Below are 25,361 nucleotides of genomic sequence, written 5' to 3'. Positions count from 1 at the left end.
ATTTGGTCACTAAATTTCAGTTTATATATAACTTGCATCAGGAAAATCGTTATGTAGATTGGAAACTATGGATAGTGGAGTGCAAAGCTCCAAGTCAGTCTCCCCATCACAGTGAAAGATGTCCCTTCCACACTATTGCCCAAAGTGGGTTCACTGTTCTTTTTCTCTACTGCCCCGCGCTACTCCAAGCCACTGTCACCTCTCAGGCAGAGTGTGGCGGTGGTCCCCTAAACAGCGGTCCTCCAAGCCTGCCTCCTTTCCTTACCTCCTCCAGTGTTCCATCACCCTGAGCCCAGTGATGTTTCCTAAATGTAAATCTGAATTTGCCTGACTTCTCGATCCCCATCCACATGCCTCCCGCAGTACAGCTACAGGGCTCGCTGGGATGTTGCCCACATACCGCCCGTCTCCTCTCAGGCCATCCTCTCCCTTACTGTCTGCATACTGGAATCTCAGTACTCTGCTCCCTTCCACCTCTCCCCAGCCTCCCTGCCAGTGTCCCATAGGCCCTCAACACTCATTCCTGGGATCGCAAGGACTTCCCTGGTGGCTCAGATGGCAAAGAATCTGTCTGCAATGCAGAAGACGCGGGTTTGATCTCGGGAAGATCCCCAGTAGAAGGAAATGGCAACCTACTCCAGTATTCTTGCCTGGGAAATACCATGGACAGAGGAGCCTGGCGGGCTACGGTCTATGGGGTCACAAAGAATCAGACACGACTGAGCAACTAACAACACAACTTCTCAGCAAAGCTAAAACGAATCCTGTTTTCGTCTATAGAAACTTACCTCTGTATCCCCACTGTCACTGAGGCCTGTGGATTTTATTCCTTACATCCACTAGAAGCTGACCTAGGTGCACAGTATCTTGCAGCTGCTCACTTTACCAGAAGTATTAGATAACTGGTTCTGGCGAAAGCCCTCGCTCACCCACACCAATCCCCGTTACAAGGAAATACCAGGGTCTGTGGGGAAGGCTACCACTTCAGACGTGTTTCAAACCAACCATGTTTCAAAGTAACTGTGTTTCAAACACAGTGCACCTCATGTTCTAGGCTATGAATGCTCCCTTTGATAATCACTAAGGTTGATCAAAATGCCTAACTGTGTGACTGCCTTCCCTGCTGTAGAAGAAGTTTGGATTCTAAGTGATCAGATTGCTAAGGACGGGTCTGTGCTGTGTGCTGTGTCTAAGGGTGTTGCTGAGTTGGGTCTCTGGACAACCTGAGTGGCCTACATTACATGTCAATTAAACATAATGGTCCTGGGAGTAGGTATCTCTCCAGCAAATGACAAAATGTGCAAATTCTGTATTTTAGAGGTCAAGGTAGACAAGCTGCTTTGCTTGTGGCCTGTCCTCAAGTGTTAGTGTGGAAAGATGGCTTGCGTCACTCTGCGATGTTGAACAAGTGAAATGGTGAGAATTTATTGTGTCCTTGGATTGTGATGAAGTCAGGTCCCGGCTCACTTAGCGGACGGACAAGGTTTGATTGGAGCCGGCTCTCGGAGGCCAGTGTGGAGAGGGCGATTCAGTCAGTGGGACAGTGCTTTGCCTCTTGCTCTTCTAACTTTCACTAAGATAATAGCTTCATTTCAGTTCAGTCATTCAGTCAGGTCCAACTCTTTGCGACCCCATGGACTGCAGCACGCCAGGCCTCCCTGTCCATCACCAACTCCCAGAGTTTACTCAAACTCGTGTCCATTGAGTTGGTGATGCCATCCAAGCATCTCATCCTCTGTCAACCCCTTCTCCTCCCACCTTCAATCTTTCCCAGCATCAGGGTCTTTTCAAATGAGTCAGTTCATGAGGTGGCCAAAGTATTGGAGTTTCAGCTTCAGCATCAGTCCTTCCAATGAATATTCAGGACTGATTTCATTTAGGATGGCCTGGTTGGATCTCCTTGCAGTCCAAGGGACTCTCAAGAGTCTTCTCCAACACCACAGTTCAAAAGCATCAATTCTTTGGTGCTCAGCTTTATCTATAGTCCAACTCTCACATCCATACATGACCACGGGAAAAATCATAGCTTTGACTAGACAGACCTTTGTTGGCAAAGTAGTGTCTCAGCTTTTTAATATGCTGTCTAGTTTGGTCATGACTTTCCTTCTAAGAGTAAGCATCTTTTAATTTCATGGCTGCAGTCACCATCTCCAGTGATTTTGGAACCCAAAAAAATAAAGTCTGCCACTGTTTCCACTGTTTCCCCATCTGTTTGCCTTGAAGTGATGGGACTGGATGCCATGATCTTAGTTTTCTGAATGTTGAGCTTTAAGCCAACTTTTTCATTAGATAATAGCTTAGTTTAACCATATTTTCCTGAAAATTGTTTCAAGAAGACTCTTCTACTTGCCTTCTTAGAATTCAAAGAATGATAGGGGTCTATAAATATCTTGGTTAATAATTAGAAGATTTTAGAGTGTCCCACTGTCTGTTTTTTGGGACCTGGCAGGAAGTCGCCTATTCACTGAATTTGAATAGATGTTTCACCTATTTTGGGGTTCCCTTCTTTGTTCTTTACCTGGGAATGCCCTTTTCTTTATTTTCAGCCTACTGAAATCTTCTAAGTCCCACTTAAGTTTTATCTTATTAGGAAACTTGCAAGATTTCCCCCTATCAGAATTGATATTGATTTATGTTACTTTTTTCATGAAATTTTACTCTATACTTTCAGCATTTTTGACATCATCTGCTTTTTAAAGTTATTGTTTACCTATTTTTCTTCCCCAGATTATACAGCTTTTGAGGACAGAAATGGAACTTAAAATTGCTATTGTCCCCAATGCTTAACACAAATCCCACCCATTAGGAGGGCTGTAAATTTTTTGAATGACTCTGAATCTTTAATGCTTGTTCTTCCATGAAAATGTTGGTGCACAATCATAATCTTCTCCCCCAAAAGATGGACGCTCAGAAAGGACTGTTCTGAAGTTCTTTTTATTTGCCTTGCCATGAATTTGCAATTCCCTTACCACTTCAGGCCAAAACATCAAATTTCTAAGAACAGCTCTTATCCTTTTTTCTGTAATTGAATTCAGGAAAACCAACCATTCCTTTGGACCTAGTAGCTTTGTATAGCACACTTGGTATAAGATTACGTGGTAAAGAGTGAGACATTAGGCTTTCTTTTAGGTGTGGCTGGAGTAATTCTTGTTTGGGGTTAAGTCTTCTGAAATCAGAATCCATTTCCTGAGACTTCTTCCCACTTTGAATTGAGCCCCAGAGACATGTTTTTCTGTCTGTAATCTTTTCCTTTTAATAACAGAAAACATTATGAAATTCTCACATCACTATCTTCATACTCTTAACTGTTATTGGGAGGAATCAGAGCAGAGATTTGAGATTTGAGTCTCTGTATCAAATTTTCCGTAGAATGAATGATCCCAGCCAACACCACAGCAGTCAGCATCTGTTGTCTCTGCAAGAAAACTGTAGCACTAATTATGCACAGGGTAAGGCGTTTAAAAAAATAAGTGAATTGATTTTGAAAATTAAGTGTGGAGAGTAGAAGGGAACCTGAGGCTTTTTGTACTATTTTTTATCACATAATCAGCTTTAGCTAAGAGAATCACTTTATAATATGAATATTTTTATCTTCAGTCTTACATTTCCTTCAGAGTTAACTACCACCATTCTTTTCACTACTCTAACAGTTTGATGACTCCCTAGAGTGAAACATCCCTCACAACTCCCCTGTTAGAAGATTGGGACCTAGTGTGATAACAGTGCTCTGATATGTGAGCAAGATGAAGAAAAAATAAAGGATAACTTTAGGCAGGTTTTTATATACTTACTTGTTTCTTATTCCTCTTCAGATGAAAATCCAGAGCTTTTCTTTTGATATGTTTTACATTTCGAAAGAAGATAGCAATGATGTTAATAGGAAGAGCATGACCCTTGGATTCAGATGACCAATAATTCAACTCTCAGTTTCAACACCTCATAGTTGTGTAAATTTATTTCTATGCACTTCCGTGTTCCTAATGACTACTTTGCAGAGTTGCTAAGAACACTGGTTTAAACAATAGATACTCAATATCACTATTATTATTTTCTCAATTATGCTCACAGAAATATATAAGTCCCTTGAAAGTATACATTTTAGGGGAGTGATCACAGATGGGGTATTATTGCACTTTTATTTTTTGGTTTCTCTTTATTTCATTCTGTATATGCATGTGTACATGTGTGTATTTGTGCCTATGAATGTGTATGAGTAAATTTCACATATTACATGTCAGGTACCACTTCAGGCATTTTGATAATATTAATGAATAAGGCAGACAAGAATTTCTACCCCCCTCCACAATATCTCCTCCCCCCGCCCCGCCCGCTCTGCCCATGGAGCTTGCATTACTGTAGTAGAAGCAGCTGGAAGCTGACAACTGCTATTGAAAAATTAAGCTGAAAAAGAGAGATGGGGGTTGGGAGTGGGTTACAATTATTAATAAGAAGTTCAGGACATCTGATAATGGTTTTATGTTTGAGGTTTTCATAATCTAGTTTCAAGAATGAGGGTATGAAAAGAAGGGAGCAGAGAGGAGAGAAAAGAATAGGAGCCTACTGATTTGTAGGAGAGCAGAAGGATTTCCTTTGTGTAACGTGTCAAAACACAACTAATATGGAAGAGTGAGGTTTTCTGGATGGCCTGGTTTTATTTTATTTATTTTGAGCAAAAATCTTACTTAAGTATTTTTGTACATACCCTGACTTCCCAAACAGTGAGTACTGAATACAGGCTGCCGCAGGAGGCCCTGCCGTGATGGCCACGTCTGTTCCCGACCTGTCCTGAAGCAAGGCCCCCGGGGCCAACAGAGATGCTTTTGGCCATCTGACTACATAATAGCTGAGCCTGCGGTGATTATGCATTCTATACAGTAGCCACTATTTACATGTGGCTATCTAAATTTGAATATAAGTTGATTAAAAGAAATGGCATTAAAAATTGAGTTTCTGAGTCACATTAGTCACATTTAAAGTGTTCAGGGGGACCCCGCTGGTAGTCCAGTGGCTAAGACTCTGCACTCCCAATGCAGAGGGCTGGATTTGATCCCTGGTTGGGGAACTAGATCACACATACCACAGCGAAGAGTTCCTATGCTGCAACTAAAGCCTGCATGTCAAAATGTAGATAAAAAATCCTGCATGCCACAGCTAAGACCTGGTGCAGCCAAGTAAATACATAAATAATGTGCTGGTAGCCACATGTGTCTAATGGCCACTGTGTTAGCCCAGACACAGAACATTTCTGATGCTGCAAAAATGTCAGTAAGTGCATATTCGTTATGTTTCATGTTCCTGTCTCTGACGTTGCTTTTTTTTTTCCCCTGTGGTTACTGCTATCAGCTTCCAAACTTATCTCTTCTTTCTGATTTATTGTTTCTCATAGTTCATAGGTTTAAGCGCTAGATTTAGAATTTTATATAAATAAGGGTAACTAGGCTTTGAGAGCAGAAGAGTTTCCTTATGTTCAAGTGCCTGAGTTTTTATACTTGGGATTTATATTTCTGTTCTGACTGCCCCAAGGCCTTTTTTGCTTGGTTATTGTTGTGCAGCTGTGCTCCGGGTGGTCAGAGTCAGACTGCTGAGTTATTGTGGGAGAAGTGCTCTCAAACTTTAAAGATAAAATTGCACTTCTATGGAAATGCTTTAGATCCAGTCAATGGCCCCTTATTTGGAGCAGTGCCATTTGAGGAAAGCTTATTGACTGGCTGCCTACACACACACTGAGCACTATGTTAGGCCAAGGAGATACAAACCAAAGTACACACGGCCCCAGATCCTGAAGAGTTCCCAGTTTAGGTGGTATTTATTGTCAATCACAAATAAGCAAAGTTTCATTGTCTCTTAGGCATTCCTGGTGGCTCAGTGGTAAAAAATCTGCCTGATGATGCAGGAGACCTGGGTTTGATCCCTGAGCTGAGAAGATCCCCCGGAGAAGGAAATGGCAACCCACTCCAGTATTCTTGCCTGGGAAATCCCGTGGACAGAGGAGCCTGGAGGGCTACAGTCCATGGGGTTGTGAAGAGTCAGGCACGACTGAGCGACTAAAGAACAACATTGTCTAGTGCCTGGGTATGCCCTGGAGACTCTGAAAGTCAAGAGTTGAGTGGTGCACAGCCTTCCTGGAGGTAGCGGGAGAGGGATGGGACAAAGAGGCCAGAGGCCTTGAGAATGCTCCCCTAGAGTAATGGTTCTTTTTTTTTCTATTTCTTATTTAAAGTTTATTTTTATTGGAGTATAGTTGACAGAGGATGAGATGGTTGGATGGCATCACTGACTCAATGGACATGAGTTTGAGTAAACTCCGGCAGTTGGTCATGGACAGGGAGGCCTGGCGTGCTGCAGTCCATGGGGGCGCAAAGAGTCGGACAAGACTGAGTGACTGATCTGAACTGAACTGAATAGTTGATATACAATGTGCTAGAATCAGGTGTATGGTAAAGTAAATCAGTCATACATATTCATATATCTACTCTTTCTTAGATTCTTTCCCGATATAGGTTGTTGCAAAATATTGAAGAGAGTTTGAGGGAGTGATTCTTAAATAGCATCTGAGGGATAAATAGGTGTTAGTCACACGACAAAGTTGGGAGAGCGGGATCAACAAGACATATGTACCACACTGTGAACAAAGACCCTGAGAAGTGAACTTCTGTGGTGAGAGTGGGAACTTTTAACTTTAGCATTGACCGAATTTAAAATAAAAGGGAGCCCGTGTCTATAGAGATAGACAGGCTTTGACTGTTACGTTGAAGTGACCAGTAATCGGCAGAAGGGGCAGGGGGCAGGGAGATGGTAACACAGGCTGCTGTGACTTTTCAGCAGTTCGAGTCCTTCACTCTGGCAGCTCTGCGGAAGTTAAATTTGAGGGAGCTGGGCTGGAGGCTGGGACAGTAGTGGTGGTGAGGTGAAGGAGGAGGGACTCATGGTCCAAACAGAAGGACACCAGAGCCTGATGTGAGAGGTGTAATGTGGCAGAGCAGAGGACCTGCTTTCAGTTAATACTTAAGGAGTAAGAGTCTCAGTATTTGAGGACTGATGGGACCTAGAGGATGAAGGAGACAGAGGAATCAGAGATGACCCTAAGCTTTCAGGAAAACAGATTAATTTGAAGACTTCTTGCAAGTTCTTGGTGGTAGATTTTGACCTATAGCTGCTTCTAGTGTCCTGCATTGGCAACTGATGTCTAGGTTAGATTTTGGCTCATTAGAACTCTGTCACTCACATTTATTAAAAGAACTTAACTATAGACCCTAGTGAAGCACTCCCCTTGTATGATTTTAATTTTGCAGTGGCCAATGAAAATTTATAGAAACGTGGCTTCATTTCTAGTGGCTCCAATCCAGATGCCCAAATTACCCCATTTCTGGGACACCCCTTGGGTGGACCATCGAATCTGTTATTCATTAGAAACAGCTGAAAAGCATCAACAAAATTCCTGGGACATGCCAACAATAACACCAGTCAAATTTCAAGGTAACTCCAGGTTTCAAAAAGTTATGAATCTGAAACTCCGTCTAGCCAAGCTTTTATTTGTATTCTTAAACATATTTATCATGTGAAAAAGCTAGTGGCTTCCTTACTTTTCATAATTGTACATTGCTTTCCTTAGATTACAAACTAAGTTCTGAGTTCTGAGTGTTGGTGGAGACATACTTATAGATCTGTAGTCAATCACTTTAAAGTGATAGTACAGATTCAGTCTGATGGTGGAACCAGAAGCGGAGAGCAGCCAGCTCAAAGGGTCCATTGTGGTGGGGCCCATGTTGAAAGCAAGAATTCTCTCATACCTGCAGTGCATTTAAGAAGGATTTTCCAAGTAACAGTTACTATTTTAATGACATGTTAAGCTTCCAGAAGAACTTGATTCTCTAGTTTGCAAGATTAAAGAAATATGCCAAATCCATGTTGATACTTGGGTTTTTTACTGCCATATTTCATGACTGCCTGGCTAAAGCTATAAAACAGTAGGCGCCTGCCTCTTTACTTTAGATCGTTATATTTAGCTACTGCATCTGGCCTTTGTTGCTAAATATTTTTTTTCTTGTCACTGTAACTGTGCCATCAAATTGAATCCTCAGTGGTCTGGCAGTTTTTGAATGACTTCTCAGAAGCTGTGAAACCCTGTCCTAATCAGGAAGATTTGGGCAAGACTTGTGGTGTGAAAAAATATGTCACATCTTTCTAAATGAGACAAGAGGATTATAGAACAGTTATATAGCATCTTCAGAGTTTTTAGGTGAAGAATAGTGATATGTTTGGTAATGAACAAGTCCTATAAATCGAGACATGGGCAGTTTTCACATTCTTTAAAAGGATTCAGTACAAAGAAGGAAAGAAAATAAGCTGACTTTTTGTGACTCTTGGGAGGAGTTACATTAACTATTTGTTAAAACTTGGAAGTATGAAAATCATTGGCTCCTAAGAATATTTTTTGTATAAACTGCCATCCTTTGTATGATGTCAATGAACGTTGTTTAGCCACATATCAAAATAGTTTTATGAAAAGATAAATGTGTTTCACTAATCCCAAGGGGAGCTTTCTAAAATGTGTTTTTTAAGTAAATAATTAGTGTCATTTTGTGAAACTCATGACCTGTTAGGGTGGGAAAGAGACAAAAAAAGACATCTTTGCAAGCAATTTGTGATTTAATAGCAGCTGGTCAAGCGAGTTGAAAAACCTAATGAGTCGTATATTAAATGTTTTGAATGCCTTTTCTCTTTCTTGGGAAACTGGCTAACCCCCACAGTCTTTCTCCCATAGCAAATGGCTCTGAAACTTTGATCTTTGCAAACCGGTTTGCCAGATGTAGTGGATAGAGCATGTGTGACCTTTTGTGTGCCAATTCAACCTGGCTGATCGGAAACCATGCGTTAATCTTGCATGACTTTTATTTGTAGGCATTACTGCGGAAGTTCTAGTGGTGACCTCTTTCGATGAACTGCAGAGAAGAGGGCCAGACGCAAAAGGGAAGATCGTCGTTTACAATCAACCTTATACCAACTACTCTGCAGCAGTGCAGTACCGCGTGGAGGGGGCGGTGGAAGCAGCCAAAGTGGGGGCTTTGGCATCCCTCATTCGATCCGTGGCTTCCTTCTCCATCTACAGGTTGGTCATTGAGTTCATTAGAAATGCTTTAAAAAACCAGGGTATTCCATCAAAGAGAAGCCCTTACAAAATAAAAACAAACTAGTCAAGTGAAAATACTGATTGTTCATGGAATTTTTCCCCATTGCACATTTGGTCATTTGTTTGTAATATCTTCTTTGGCCTTTTCAGGATTCCAAGCATCATTTGTGCGTTCCTTTAAAAAGTTTTCCACATCCATGATGATCCCATAACATTCCTTATATAACCAGTATGTTTTATGTATTTTCATTGGAGGGAGAACTGAATTCACGTCTGCATTTCATCAGAGATTCCTAATGACTTCAGAGGAAGCCAGGCTGTTTTCCATTGTTGCTAGAGAAGTGAAACACAAATAGTGGGTAACGTGATGGGGCCATCTATGGTGTAGTGGAGAGTGTTGAGGCAGCCGAGGACCTTGGGTATAGACCTGCTTCTGCTTCTAAAGAGCTAAGAGGCCTTGGGAATGTTCTTTTTTTAATTGAAGTATAGTTGACTTATAGTATTTATTAGTTTTGGACGTACAGCAAAATGAGTCAGTGTTTTTGCAGATCACACTCCATAAGTTATTACAAGATAATGCCTATAATTCCCTGTGCTATACAATATATTCTTGTTCCTTCTCTATTTTATGCATAGTAGTTTATACCTATTAATCTCATACCACCTTGGAATATTCTTAAAACTCTTTGGCCCTCAGGATTCTACTCTATTAATTGGTGATAATTAATGACAATACTTTCACAAAATTATTTTAAGATTGAGGTAAACTTATGAAAGATACTCAATTTTCTATAAAGGTCTATTTTGAGGGCAATGGAAGCTTTGTCTTTTTCTCTGTATTTCTGATTGAGGTATTTGCAAAGCACTTTATTGACCCTCAGCCCTGGGAGGAAATTTGGCATTGAAGTGGATAAAAGTTCTAAAAACTGACCTGGAGACATTGGGCCAATTTAATAGCTACATATGGTAGTGTCACATATCAAGGATAAAATATTTGAGAAACATGGATAAAAGAAACACCATTTTAGCCTTGTAGCTCGGTCTGTTTAAGATAAAAGAAACATGCAAAAGTAATTGCAAATAGGGTTTATTTGGGTCTCAAGACTAGATCCTTAGTATCTTTTGTAAAGGAAGACTTCTGTATTCTGCACAATTGTTCTTTGGCGCTGAAGTCACAGCTGAAGTCACCTCAATTAATTAGCACCCTATGTCCTTGAAAATAACTGAGACATCAGAGCCCAGTCAGAGGAGTTGTTCAAAAGCGCACAGAAAAGGAAAGGGACATTTTTCTTTTACAGGGATAAGATATCTTCCCAGGGAGGAGGTTGGGGCATGCTAAAACCACTTGTTACAAGTTTTAAGAGAGAAAACCTAGTTACAGTGATGTCATAGTGCTTAAAATAATGCTCTTTGTAGAGTCCTTAAAAGTTTGGTGACTAGTGAAATAATGATTGGGCCATATTCTTTCAGATGGTTAGTCTTCCCAGGCAGGAAGTCCTGAGATGGCTAGCTCACTTCCCAGAATACTTCAGTCACTCCTTAAAATAACATACTCAGCAGCCTGTGGCCATTCACCATGGTTTCACTGGTCCTGAGACCTAAATTATGGGGCTAGTCTGTTGCTTTGCAAAACTGGGTAAATGCCAGAAACATTTATTTAAAAACTACTACTCATAAGACTGAAAAATTCCCAGATGATTTAATGCACAGCAATTTGCTCGGGTTCACTGGCCTTTTTTTTCCCCTGGTATAACAAAGACATCTGGAAACTCAGGCTGTAACCTAGATGCACCAGAAGAAATTTGTCCAGCAAAATTAGCCTGTGTCATTAACCTCTAAGATTTGTGGTTGCCAACATGTAGTGTGTGTTCAAAAGCCATTTTGCTTAATATTTCTAGATCTAGACTGATTATAATTTTTCATTAATTTTATAGCCAGCCATATTTCAATGGCCTCTTAACTTTTATAACTCTATATATTCAACATTTATAAATACAAAACATTGCTATTTATGTAGAACTTTAGACTTTCACATATGTCATCTTTCATCTTATTTGTTCTGACAACAATCCAATGGACCAAGAAGAAGAGGCCTTATTACCCCCATTTTACAGAGAAATAAAAGCTCAGAGAATTCAACATGTTAACATGTTTAAGTCTTGCTTCTTGAAAAATGAAAATCCAAGTGAAACAAACTCTCTCTCTCTCCACTTGGGGCTAATTGTTTTTTAGAAACCAGTTTTCTTTAAAGAGTATTCTGTATTCCAGTCTGTAATTCTTTATCCCTCATTCACTCTCCAGGCCATCTTAACTTAGCTCTTCCTGATACTGAAATGGAACTTGCTAAGGTCACAAATAGCTGCCTAATTGAATATAGTGGACATTTTTCAGGCTGTCCTCTTATTTCACCACTCTGAAGCGTTTTTCCACAATCTTTGGCATCTGTGGCTTCTTTCTCACATTCTTTTTCTTGCCCCTTCCCTCTTTCCCACTTCCTCTTTCCTTCCCTGTTTCTCTGGCTTCTCGCTGTGAGTATTCTACCTGAGCCGTCCCACCCTGCCTCTGGCTTCAGCCGGCACCTGTGCAGCGGCCCTTCCCAAACTCGCCTCCCCTGTCCTTGCTGCTGCCTGAACCCTAGGGCCACACGTCCAGCCACCTGCCGATTCGTCTTTTGGGGGTTCCATAGCTATCTCAGTTTCTTTCTTTTTCAAAATTGAACTCCTTCTTTCACATTTTTCTCCTGCATTTTCTATCTTGATGCCATCTCTTCTGCCTTCTAAAATTAGGTGGTTCTTGATTATTTTTTCCTCTTCCCTTATCCATCGTCTCTAGTAGCTACTACATCTCCTAGGTTCTGCTCTTTGTCATTTTAGCAAATACATACTGGCAGGAATCACTAAGACTTCCCCAATGCAGCCCATTTCCTCAAAGTTTCATGACTTTGCAAATGCTTTCTCCTCTGCAACCTTCTATTCCCTTTCTCACTATCTCATACTGTCCTTCAAGATTCATTTTAAGCACTTCTGAGGAGCCCTTCCCCGTATCCTGCTTCAGCTCAGGTGAGCTGCCTCTTTTGGGTATCCCATTTCAAGCTATGCATACTCTGTATCATATTATCTTGGAGGTAGTTTGAGTTCATGCTTTGGTATGATAGATCAAGTATTGTAAGGCTTCCCTGATAGTTCAGTTGGTAAAGAATCAGCCTGCAATCCAGGAGTCCCCAGTTCTATTCCTGGGTTGGAAAGATCCCCTGGAGAAGGGATAGGCTACCCACTCCAGTATTCTTGGGCTTCCCTTGTGGCTCAGCTAGTAAAGAATCCACCTGCAATGCAGGAGACCTGGGTTTGATCCCTGGGTTGGGAAAATTCCCTGGAGAAGGGAAAGGCTACCCACTCCAGTATTCTGGCCTGGAGAATTCCATGGACTGTATAGTCCATGGGATGGCAAAGAGTCGGATACAACTAAGCAACGTTCACTTTCACTTCAAGTGTTTTTGTAACAAACAATTTAGCCACTTAACACAATAGGAATTTCTTTCTTGTTCACATAATAGTTCCAAGAGAGTGTTCAGCAGGTGGCCTTTTGCTCCTTTCCATCTTGTGGCTCCATCACCTCTAAGAAATTAGAGTCCTCGTCAGGGTCCCTTGCATCCAACTGGCAAATAAGGAGATGGAGAGAGAAAGTCAATAATCAAAGGCGAGGCTTTCTGTGGTCAGGCCTGGGTATGACACACCTCATTACTCACATTCTATGTCCACAATGCAGTTATATGGAGGCTGGGAAATTTGGTTTGTTTTCATGCTCACCATGAAAGGAAGACAAGTTTGGTGAACAACTATACAGTCTTCTCCAACTGTCTGACTCTACAGTAGACTGTAAGTTCCAGGATAACATGGATTAAACACTTTACCTTGGTATCCCCATCATCTTGTATAATATTTGATACATAGTGGCCACTCAGGAAATGACTATTGGAGGAATCAACTTGTCTGAGTTTATGTGATCAGTTATGGCAGATTGCTCTTACAACAAACCAGGGATCAAACTGTGTAGCCTCTGTATAGTGAATTTAAAATAACTTGAACTTTTATGGCACTTTGCTCTGTATTTGGAGGAAAATATCCAGATGCCAATATGCCAGGTTATATCTTTTTTCTGTCACCCTTAGCTCTATGCCAGTGGGTTATACTGGATTCTGTTTAGGAATAGTGTAGAAGTCAGCAACTCTGGAGAACAGAATAGAAGCTGTAATTTGTTTCTGCTTGATTTAAAAATTAGAGAATCTCCTAAAGGACAGGCAATGTGTTTTACCAACATCTTGACTTGACATCTGTCAGTAGAGTTAGCAATATGTGTCAGCCGTTTTGGAAGTACAACGGTCACGTGGTTACATGAAAGAGGTCCTCGAAAGGCAGCCCATTACTTGTTACAGCATTATCTGTGGGCTTTTTGTCATTATTTCTCTGTGTTCCCATTATTAGTGTTTTTGTGTTCAAATTGACTTCAAAGAGAAGATTTTTCCTTCATTGATGCTTTTATAATGACTTTTCTCTTGTTCAGTATTAAGTATCAAGTGGGGACTATCTAATAGGGATTCTCATTAGATCTATTTTAGTTTTCCTGTGTGTAAAATACAGTTTGCCTTGTCATAGGAAGATATTTTAGGATGAAAGTGATTGTAAGAGATTTAAGCTCTGCAGAGAAGATCTGCTCTATGAAACCACTTGCCTTATGTTATTCCTCAAATTAATCATATTTTTTAGTAAATGTTTATTGAGAGTTTACCTGTTGCTCAGAAGTTGTCAGGCACTGGGGTTGCTAAGATGAATTAGACATGTTTTTGGTTCCTCAGAAATATTCTATCTGGCTAAAAGAGAGGAGAGTTAGCTTAAAATGTATGATTAGTATAATATATTTTATATTTAGTGCTAAATGCATGATTGGGAGAAGGGACCAAGATAAGAAATTGACATTTATTAAGCATATTTTGGTTATACTTCTTAGAAGGCTTAAAATTTTTGTTTTGATTAATTCTTTACACAACCTGTGGAAATAGATATTATTATTGCTCCTTTATGGAGGGAGAAACAGTTTCAGAAGGGCTATATAACTAGTCAAATTACACTGCTAATGAAAGAACCAGGAGTCATACTCAGAAAGGCTCTGACTTTAAAGTCCATGCACTTTAGATTCAACCAGAAACTTGGAGAGCTAATGCTCTAGAAGTCTAGAAGAGGTAGCAGCGGTTTGATGGGGGCTGGCTGCATTAAGAATGTGGGTTTTGGGTACTCAGTGAAAAGGTTGAACTTGAACAAGAGATTGGAGCTGGAGAGACTTTCTATACATGATCAAGGCAAGAAAGTGGGACTGCTTGATGTATTGCGTAATATCTAAGTAGACCAGTTGGACTGGAACAGGCTTTCATGGGAGATCAGAGAAATATTATTTTGAGGTGAGAGGAAGAGACCAGCTTTATGAAGAATCCAAAGTACCAGGTTAAGGAGTTTTAAGTTTAAGGTGGAGGAAATGGGGAATCATTGATTGTGTTAAAGTTGGAGGTGACATTTTAGAGCACTGTTTCTCTAAGTGTGGTCCCTGGAACCTCATCAACCTCAGTTCAGTTGCTCAGTCATGTCCTACTCTTTGCGACCCCATGGACTGCAGCACGCCAGGCCTCCCTGTCCATCACCAACTCCCAGAGTTTACTCAAACTCATGTCCATCGTGTCTGTGATGCCATCCAACCATCTCATCTTCTGTCCTCCCCTTCTCTGCATCATCAGCCTCACCTGGGAGCTATTGATATGCAAATTGTTAGGCTCCACTTGAGACCCATTAAATTAAAACATGCTTGGGGGGTGCGGTATGTGGTTTAAACAGCCCTCCAGGTGATTCTGAGGTATGTTAAAGTTTGGGAACTACTGTTTAGATCAATTTGGTGAGCATAGATGATGTGCTTTGTGAACGTAAGGACACTGATCTCCTAATGCAGATGTGAAGTAATGAGGACATGGCTGGTGGGAGTGGAGAGGAAGAGACAGCAGAAGGGTGTTGGGCTGTGCCCGGCAGGCTGTGTAACTGCCCAACCGTGAGATTGAAGCAAGAGCCCCGAGAGGGCAGCAGCCATCAGCAGTTTATTGGGTAGAAGATTTTACGACTCGGAAGCAGAGTCCTGGAGTGACACCCCACTGTGCATGGCAGATAGCAGGCAGGGTGTGGCAGCAGTGTTTGCTTCTTGGGGTAGAGGAGGGTGGGGGAAGGGACGTCAGGTTGGCTCATCGGTTATCGGAGAAACCATCAGTGGGGCAGGAGGCAAACGTAGGCAAGCACGACTCCGATTAAGCCTTACGATTAAGAGAATTAGATAGTCATGAGGGTGCATGTTGGTGAAGCAGGGACTGGTTGAGCAGGGGATGTACTGAGAGCAAGAGAACAGCCATCTTGAGTGGCCTGATCATACAAAAAGGTAATGAAAAAATATCAAAACTTAAGGACCGGTTTCATTTGAAAGGAGGAAAGACGAGGAGTCAAAGTCAACAGTACGTCAAGGATTGAAAACCAAAGGTTGAATCTGCATTCAATCCAGCCCAGTATTTTAAAGTCATGAGTTTTATGTAAAAATAGGGGTTCATGGAGGAGACACCTTGTATTTTTGTAAGGTAAACTGCAGCCTCGTGGGTTAGCACCAAGTCCTTTTGGTTAATGTCCTGTGCCTTCTCTGGTCTGCCTCAGTTTCCGTTTCCCTTCGCCCAGCTTGGGGACTGAAGAATGATAAGAGACGGGACCATAGAGAGGCACCACAACCAATGGTTTTTAGACCTTTTGAACTTGAAGTGGCTGTGAGATTGTCCCATTAATCTGCTTTTTATGTTTTGTAAGAAAAACAGTTAAGCATTTCCATTTCTCTATTATCTACTTTTTGGATCACCCAGGGCAGTTTAAAATTCTAGGCTGGCTTCCTTGCAGTGTGGTATACCTTGGGACTTCTGCCTCCTGCTCTCTCAATGTGTGAGCTCAAGAATGCAAAATAATTTTTATGTTAGACCAAGCAAAATATAATTGAGAAAGGAACTCTGCTGAGGCCAAATCGTCTATTGTACTCCCATTGCCAGATATACATTTTTTTTTCCTAGTTATTTTCTCCATTGCCCCAGATAATTGAACACAGACTGTAAGTTTTAATCAGCTAAGGAAGCAAAAAGTCTCTCCTTTCACTTTATTGTGAGAAGTGTATCATCATACTGGGGAAGAATTCATTGAGGTGCGAATGAGCTGATAATAGAACTTGGCTTTGTAACTACCACTGGTTTATGTTTTATATCACTTGGCATTTGTGTACTGTATTGATAGAGTATAGTGAAGAGGAGGAAGAAGAGAAGCAATCCAATTTGAAGATGACTAAGAGCTGATTAAACATTCAGCTGGAGAGAAATATGAGTGAATCCAGGTGATGTTTATAGAGTGTCAGAGAGAGAGAATGTTGGACCATCTGGCGAGAGAGCTGTGAGGAAGGATATAAATCAGTGCCTATAATGATACTTAATTAATACAGAGTCGATAAGTGGCATAATTGAAGCAATGGTCGGGCTACATTGAAGCATTTAATAGCTTCAAAGAGGGTTCTGATTAAAACCTTTACAATTTATAAAACATTCTTCATCTTAAGAAAGCATCTTGATGAGATTTAACATGAACATTTTTGTAATCAGAGGACCAGTTTCAAACATTCAGAGCAGAGGTGAAATGTCTTAAGAGGTCTATTTCAGATGATTATTAAAAGCCAGTTTATCCTCAAGAGAGTAAAGAAGCTTGTCCCCCTCCCTTTGTTTTTTAATGGGAGAAAAATTAATGCTGCTACTTTGCACTTAGACTGTCTTGGATATTTGATGTCCTGGTGGTTTGCTTCTTTGGCATGACCTCAGCATAATTAACTATCAAGCTTGATTTAAGTTGTTTTGAAATATTTTTGCAACTTAGGGGGCATATGTGCCACTGGTGATTACAAAATAAAGAGAGTATCACCCTGACTCAGATGGTACAACTGGACCAACCTCGATTAGTAGGCACTTTTTCTTCCTGCTTTTGTTTTTGCTCGGTTCACTCTGAGGCCCCTAACAGATGCACGGTAATCAAGCAGAATGCAGGTGGAGGGCCGCAGTGCTCCCAAGGGGGAAACCAGAGAAGGCCCACACTGAACACTGCATTTTTTTTCTTCTCATCATCCATTTTTTTTCATGTCTCTCTGATTTTTGAAAGGCAGATCCTTTGTTTAGAAAACCTTTGTTAGAAATTCCAAAATGTCCTTTAATCACTGAGTTCTTATTACTGCTTCAGGTAGTGTGACAGGCAGGCCTATTATCTGGTAACAGGTAGACTCAGACAGTGTATTCTCTAGAGTACTCCAGCCCCAGTTCTGGAGTCACAGTGCCTGGGTCTTTATTCAGTCTCTTGACAGGGTGTGACCTTGGCATACTGGGTAACTCTCTGAACCTCAGTTTCATCTGTATAAAGGGGAAAATTGTACCTTCTTCCAAGAATTTTGTGAGGTTTAAATGAAATTCTATTATTGCCTGACACAAAGTAAGTTTTGCATACATGTAATGTACTATTATTATATAATTTTGCTAAGTAATGAATGGATATACTCACTGAATAAAAAAGGAAGGGAGGGAAACATGGAGAGAGGGAGGGAAGGAAAAAGAAAGAGAAGAGAAGGAAGGAAGGAAGACAGGTAGGAAAGAGGGAGGGAAGAGAGAGAGAACTTAATTTACTTAATATCACTGTTGTAATTGCTGCTGTCTGGTTGGGAGACAACGCCTAACATTGTATTGCCATTTTGATCTCAATCTGTTTAGTTTGTTCAAACTCTGTTAGGGTTGTGTGTTTACTAGTCTGTTTCTCTTTCTGGATTGGAAGTTCTGCTGGGGACACACTCTGTGTCTTATTCATCTCAGTGTCTCCAGGGCTGGGCACACTGCCTGGCACACAATATTGCCGAAATGAATGAATAAAAAGCATTAGAGGCAGTCTATTAGGTTTGCTAACATGTAAATTCAAGGTGTCACCATTTCATATTCATAAAAGTGGAATAATAATAGAGATGAGGTAGCTAACCTTCTGAATTGCTACTTATCAAAAATAGAATCTCTAGAATCTGAAAGGAGACTATACAGTTATGTAAATTTTGGTAAAGAATTGCAAACTGCTATTACTTGGGTGCTTTGTGAGGCTGCTATAATTAATGGTCTGTTTGCATTCCCAGTACGGACTGTCATTTTTCATCTGCTTGTAACCTTGATATAAAGATTTATTCTTGGCTGATATTTTGCATTCATAATTTTAAAATATTTGTAAATGTTCATCTTCTATTTTCCAGCTTTCTGATTACCGAAAGCATAAGCTTAAGAACCGTATCACTATGGCATGTTTCTCCAAATCCTTAGTGGTAAAAAGAAATTAATGCATTTTGAATTCAGGTTTCAGGATTATGACAGTGTTGTTTGCTTATACAGCGTCCTTTGAAAAATGTCCAGTGTAGCATATGAACCAAAATAATCCCCAGTAGCCTCAAGTCTGCTTTTTACTATTGCCTGCCCTTTTGTTCCCTTTCTCACATCAAAGCTGAAGACTGTTCCAAAAGTCCTCTTGAATCCAAAGGACCCTTTGGCATCTCTAGCCCCCTGGAGAAAGTATTGATCAGAAGGTACTACCCGGAGGACTGTATGTGGGTGTTAGGTCACTTCGGCCATGTCCAACTTTTTGCCAATATAGTCTGATGAACTATAGCCCACCAGGCTCCTCTGTCCATGGGACTTCCCAGGCAAGAATACTGGAGTGGGTTGCCATTTCCTCCTCCAGGGGATCTTCCCCACCCAGGGATCGAACCCGCATCTCTTATGTCTCCTACATTGGTAGATGGGTTCTTTACCACTAGTGCCACCAAGGAAGCCCACCACAAGGACTGGAGTTGAACAAAGTAACAATACAGAGAGTGGGATTTGGGATCAGACAGACCTAGATTCAAATGCATGTTTAGCCACTTAGAGGTTGTGTGAATTTACATACATGGTTTAATGTGAGAACCTCTCTGCTCATCTGTAACATGGTGAGAATACTCTTTATCTTATAGAGTTGTTAAGAGAACTGTATTGGATCAAGCATTCAATATAGAGACTTTGACACATGAGAAGCAATTAGTGAATTTTGTACCTGACATCTTATCTTTGTCATGGTTATCATCATCATCATTATCTTCCTTGGATGAGGACAGAATGAAGTAGGTGGGTTGATATGAACTGAAACACCTTAAAAAGCAGCAACTCCAGAACTCTCCTTGGTTTAGGCACCGAAGACCTTGGTTCTGTTTATCTCCTGATTTCAGGAGCCCACTCTTGTAGTCTCCCTCAGCCTTTGGCTTAAAACTCTGTTCTCTCCTCACCCCCTCTGACCTGACTTTCAGTGCTCCACACCGTCCCCGCACATAGTGCCAAAGATACCGTAACTCAGACTGGTGATCAGTGGCCAGACCAGCGATAAAGCGAGTCCTATCAGTGGCCAGGGACCAGACCCCTGATCAGCTTGGCAATTCTCTCTGTCTCTCTCTACTTGTTCAGTGTGTGTTTCTCCATGAGAATATAAACTCCACAAGGACAGGACTACATCTTTCTTGTATATCATTGTACTGTCAGTACACAGTATTGGCACATGACAGTTACTCAAGAACTATTTATTGATTCAGGTTGTGGTTAGCACACCTGCTCTTTACACAGAAGGTCCTGGAATCCATCTGCAGTGGAACCGGCTCCTGGGGTAGGTCTTTTGGACTTCTTTGGAGGCTCAGATGATAAAGAATCTGCCTACAATGTGGGAGACCCGGGTTCAATCCCTGAGTCGGGACGATCCCCTGAGAAGGGAATGGCAACCCACTCCAGTATTCTTGCTTGGAGAATCCCATGGATTCTCAGGACACAGGAATCTGTGTCAGGACAGAGGAGCCTGGTGGGCTATAGTCCATAGGGTTGCAAAGAGTCGGACACAACTAAGTGACTAACAGTTTCACTTTTTCACAGTTACTATTAAAAATTATCTAAGATTAAAAGAATGGAGAACCAACTATAAATGGATATATACTGACTCATGTCTATTTTCTGAAGCCACATTCTAAAGCATCATAGATGTTTTTCCCCAACTTTGTTTTTTGGTAAAATATCAGTCTGTGGTAAAATTGAAAGACTATTAGATGACTCATATACCCTTTGTAAGAAATTGCTGGACTTTTTCCTGAAGAGATGGTACCTGTGTCGCGTTGCTACCTGCCACTTGTAAGAGTTCAGCCTACTCCACTTTCTCACTGAAAAATGGTGTTTTCATTCTGTTTAGTTTTAGCCATTTTCCCTGATAACTAATGGTGTTGAGCACACATTCACATATTGGTTGGCCATTTCCAAATCTTCCTTTGTGAATAGTCTGCTCAAGTCTTTTCTCTATTTTATAATTGGGTCATTTTTAAATTATTCAGTAATAGGAATTCTCTATATATCCTAGATGAAAGTCCACTATCAGATATGTGTTTTGCAAATATTTTCTCTCGGTTGGTGTCTTACCTATAGTTTTAGGGATTCTCTATATATCCTAGATGAAAGTCCACTATCAGATATGTGTTTTGCAAATATTTTCTCTCGGTTGGTGTCTTACCTATAGTTTTGTTTTTATCTTAAACAGTGCCTCTTGATGAGAAGTTTTAAATGTTGATGGATTTTAACTTATCAAGTTTTTTAGTTGCTTTCTGTGTCCACTCATAGACCCTTCACCTACATTCTTTATTTAATTTTTACCACATTTGTTCTCTTTCACCTTTTAATCAATTTAAAATGAGGTAGGTACAGCCACAGAGTATTTAAATCATAAGTATATGAGCGTGTACTTCTTGAGATCAAGGACCTTCTCTAACATAAGGCAGTATTGTTAAATTAGTATGTTAAATTAGGAAATTTAACATAGTTGTATAAATGTTATATAATGTAAATTCCATTGACATTCAGATCTCCGGTTATCCCCAACTCTCAATAATTAATGTCCCTGCTTTCTAAAAAGTTCTAGAACCCAATAAAGGATATGACATTACATGTAAGGTTCATGTATCTTTAGTCTCCTTAAATCTGGAATTGTTCCCTAGTCTTTTTAATATTTTAATACTTTGACATATTTGAGGATAAGGGCAATTGTTTTGCAAAGTGTCTCTCAGTTTGGAGTTAGTTATTTCCCTATTATTAAATTCAGGTTAAATATTTTTGGCAAGAATTCTAAATGGATGATGTTGTGTCCCTCCTATTGCATTATATAAGGAAATGAGTAATACCAGTTTTCCTTAATAGTGAGGCTAAGTTTGATCACTTGTCTAAGGCAGTATCTCTGGATTTCTTTGTTAGAGAGGTTCTCCTTTGTAGGGTAAATAAATACATTGTAATTATGGGGAGATGCTTTAAGACTTTGTGAATTTCATATTCTCCATTAAAATTTCATCCAATGAAAATTTAGCATGTGTTGATGATCCTTGTATGCATCAGATATTACATTGCCTGTTACAAATGTATTCCTAATTCAGTGATTCCTATTATGTACATTTTTTAGCTGGCACTTTTTTGTAAAGAAGAGCTTTCACTCTTATTATTGTTTCTGATTATCACTTCATGGATTTTTAAAAAGGAATGTATTAAAATTTATTACTGTCATTCTTGTTGATAAAGCATCAACAATTTCAAAGCCCTTAAGTGTCAAAGCTAATATTTTATGATAAGCTTGAATATTGGAAACATTGACAGGAAATCACATTTTTTTTTTTTTAATCCAAAGGAACCCAAACTATCCGAGGTAGTCAGATAATTAGCAGGGTGTAATCAATACCACCCATTTCCTCTGAACTTTGTCACTAACAGCATGCACTCAGGAGTAATGGCTCTGGAAATATTTTTAGAGTTTATCATTACCAGTGTGTACCATATGTGAGTGAAAATCCTCACCCCATCCATAATTGCTGTTAATTATTAAAATAAGCAAAGATCTCAGATCCAGAGATAGCTTCTTCAGAGTTTTGTTTTGTTTTGTTTTAATCTTTTCTCTTCTCTTTTTTGCTGTGTGGTGCTGATGTTGAAGAGCGTGTTCCCAAAGAGTTCTTTCCAGGAGAAATGTGTCTCAGTGTGGGTTTGCAGAGGCCTGTGCGAATGCCTGTTTGGGAGGAGTTTACCCAGTGTCTGTGGTGGACTACAGAAAACTGGAAATTATCCACCCACTGCATCTTCCCCACGTCATCGGTGGTTGTGAAGGGGTGACCAACCTTGGCCAATGAGTCAGCGGGTAATAGTTTAATAGCTCAATGAATGTCTGTTTCTGCACTGGTTGCTCCTCTAAAAATTAAATATTTGACATCTAGGAGAAAAAATTAAATTTTTGACATTTACCAACTTGATTCATTCAATAAATATTCATCAGGTGTCTTTTATATTCCAGGCCAGGAAGGACCCAAGTTTTGTAGGGCTAGGCACTTATATAATTTGAGGGTCTCTTTACAAAATAGAATACGAAATCACAAAAACAAATTTAGATATAAAGTCAATACTTACTTAGAATAGCAAATTGTAGCAAGTTACAAATTTAAGAAATCTGCCAAATACTATAAACATTACAAAATTCAAAAATAATATTTTTAAAAAATAACTACCTGTCAAGCTTCTATATTTTTCCTCTGTTTTTTTTTCTTGCATAGTCTGATTGGTCTTTATATTTTCTATAGAGAGAATAAAAATAAAATTCAGTTTTTTCTTTACCATAGTTGAAATTTAGATTTTATTAGTGATAGTTTGGGAAAGTTTATTTCAGCTTGACAGATTTTTGTTTGCAATATCATATGCATTTTAAGGCTGTCAGATTTCAGAAAGTTGCTATCAAGTTATTTTCACATGTGAGTTTAAGGACATTACAGATGCTCTTGTGTATAGTGACAATGAATTGACAGCAGTCTTTGGATACATGTTATGACTTTCTGTTACCTTTATATTTTTCACTATTTTGTGTCAGATCAATAAGAAATGTCAATGTTTTTCTCAGGTGATTTATCTTTCATTATTTGTATTATTAAATAATCTAAGAGACTATTCATCATGAATACTTGAAACACATCTCTTTCTCTCAATAAATCATGGCTTTTGTATGTCTTTTTTTCTGGTATTTATTGCCAGACTGGTTAGAACAGAGATGTTATATATGCTAACACGCTATTTGATCTGTTAACGCAAATAAAACGTGTGACTTCATCAGTGCACTGTTTGCAGTACAACCATAGGCTTGTGCCCTATGAACATAGGGTTTCTGACAGATTGCATGTTACATGACTTTCTCAAAAAAGAAAATTAAAATATAAAATTAGGAGGTGTTTTCATAATAGCATACCCTGAATTACAGAACCTGCTCTTGACAAGTGAGACTTTCCATTTTACGTAGGCGCCCATGGGAATGGAACCCTTCAGCTGCAGTTTTGCACACCTGCTAACTGGAAGGAATTTTGAGTGACCAGCTTCTGAACCTCTACCACTCACTCCACACTTTCATCGCCAGGTGTGGCAGGATCCGGCTTCAGCACTGTGTGACCTCTGGCCCCGCCCCTTTGTATTATGACACCAGTAGTCCTTGGAGCCTCTCTCATACCAGGTGGAGATTGTGACTGTGAATCCTGTAAATGGATCCCTAGTCAACTTCCTCAGAATATCTAGATTCATTCTGATTTTGTCTAACATGATGGGAGGTATGACAGAATGGAGTCAGAGTGCATTAGGAGAGTTAATACTGTAAAGTCCGTGGACCTGAGCTGGGCTCCTGGTGAGGCCTCCACAGACAGAGCTGGTAACACGATGCTCACCTTCCTCCTCCTCCTCTTCCTCATTTCTGTGTGTGTTTTAGAGGTCTTCTCAGTTTTCGGTGGCTTGGCACTTGCAATTCTTTATAAGCAGCTTCTTCCTATTTCTACTCCATTTCCCTTTTAGGACCTACATTTCAAAATGGTAGAGCTGGATGAGAGCTGGATGAGCCCTGAGAGAATGTCTACTCCACCCCTTCATTTTAGAGTTGAGTACTGACCTTGGCACTGAAGGTCACCCCTTCATTTTAGAGATGAGGAGCAGTGACCTTGGGGCTGAAGGTCACCCCTTCATTTTAGAGATGAGGAACAGTGACCTTGGGGCTGAAGGTCACCCCTTCATTTTAGAGATAAGGAGCAGTGACCTTGGGGCTGAAGATCACCCCTTCATTTTAGAGATAAGGAGCAGTGACCTTGGGGCTGAAGGTCACTCAGCTATGGTAGAACAGGGAAATGTGCCTTTTAGCTCCTGATCACATGTTTCTTTTCTCTCATGTCTCCATGGGTAGATCTCTATCAGCTATACGCAGCCTCCCAGGATTTGAGTCAATTAACTTAGACATGTATTGACTTAATCTCTGTGGGACTCCTCCCCCCACCCCAATGGATATTTTTAAGAGTTAGCATGCACAGTGTGCTTCTAAAATGCCACATAATAGGGTTGCCTTGCCCATTTTGATAGTACTCTCAGCAAAGTTCACTATATCAGGAACACTGTCACAGAAAATGGAAACTCACCTGGTGAGGAAGTAAGCTTTCCACGGACTTTGTGTTTTCTTCCCTCCGTGGGGGAAGAGACTATATGTCAGCTACCTGGTCTTCCTCTGGGGTTTGGTTTTTAATCTCCAGGGAGGCGAGGCCGACAAAATCTCATCTGTTTCCTTGCTAAGGAAAGAAGCTGTGAAATAGATCTTCATTGCTTACGTGCCTTATGTTGCTTAGCATCAGCTGTATCCATAACACCATGGTGAATTTAAAATACTGCTCCTTTGAAATAATTGTTACAAGGGACTCTGAGGCTCATAAATAGCACAAATAGGCATTGTAAAAGTATACCGATTTTTAACTGGATTTATTCCTCTGAGAAAAAACTTAAGTTCATGAATGTATGTCCAAATACTGCCTATTACTGATGTGGATTTTTCTGCTATAAGTCCTAGGAATCTCTTAATTCAAAGTGGGGAAAGGAAATGAGCTAACATATATTCAACAGCTTTTAAGCATTGAGTTCAGTTCAGTTCAGTTCAGTCGCTCAGTTGTGTCCGACTCTTTGCGACCCCATGAATCGCAGCATGCCAGGCCTCCCTGTCCATCACCAACTCCC

General features: G+C 40.3%; 1 protein-coding gene and 1 long non-coding RNA gene across 6 annotated transcripts in view; one reads left to right on the top strand and one right to left on the bottom strand.

Annotated features, from left to right (window-relative positions):
• Positions 1-25,361, top strand: part of CPQ (carboxypeptidase Q) — a 537,298-nt gene that overhangs the window by 175,206 nt on the left and 336,731 nt on the right. For all 4 annotated transcript variants that reach the window (XM_070477363.1, XM_070477364.1, XM_070477361.1 and 1 more), the window contains one exon: positions 8,902-9,109. In XM_070477363.1, the coding sequence (XP_070333464.1) occupies positions 8,902-9,109 (208 nt within the window). The remainder of the gene's footprint in view (positions 1-8,901; positions 9,110-25,361) is intronic.
• LOC110136589 (uncharacterized) lies at positions 12,650-23,768 on the bottom strand. 2 transcript variants are annotated; one of them, XR_002313680.2, is made up of 4 exons: positions 23,668-23,768; positions 22,847-22,912; positions 13,916-13,997; positions 12,650-12,784 (listed from the first exon to the last, which is right to left on the bottom strand). It is a non-coding gene; the product is annotated as an uncharacterized lncRNA (long non-coding RNA). The 2 variants fall into 2 exon arrangements; XR_011491524.1 differs by having other exon boundaries at positions 23,575-23,763.

This window comes from Odocoileus virginianus, chromosome 15 (assembly GCF_023699985.2).
Source record: "Odocoileus virginianus isolate 20LAN1187 ecotype Illinois chromosome 15, Ovbor_1.2, whole genome shotgun sequence".
Taxonomy (NCBI): domain Eukaryota; kingdom Metazoa; phylum Chordata; class Mammalia; order Artiodactyla; family Cervidae; genus Odocoileus; species Odocoileus virginianus.
This window is presented reverse-complemented; position numbering and strand designations above follow the sequence as displayed.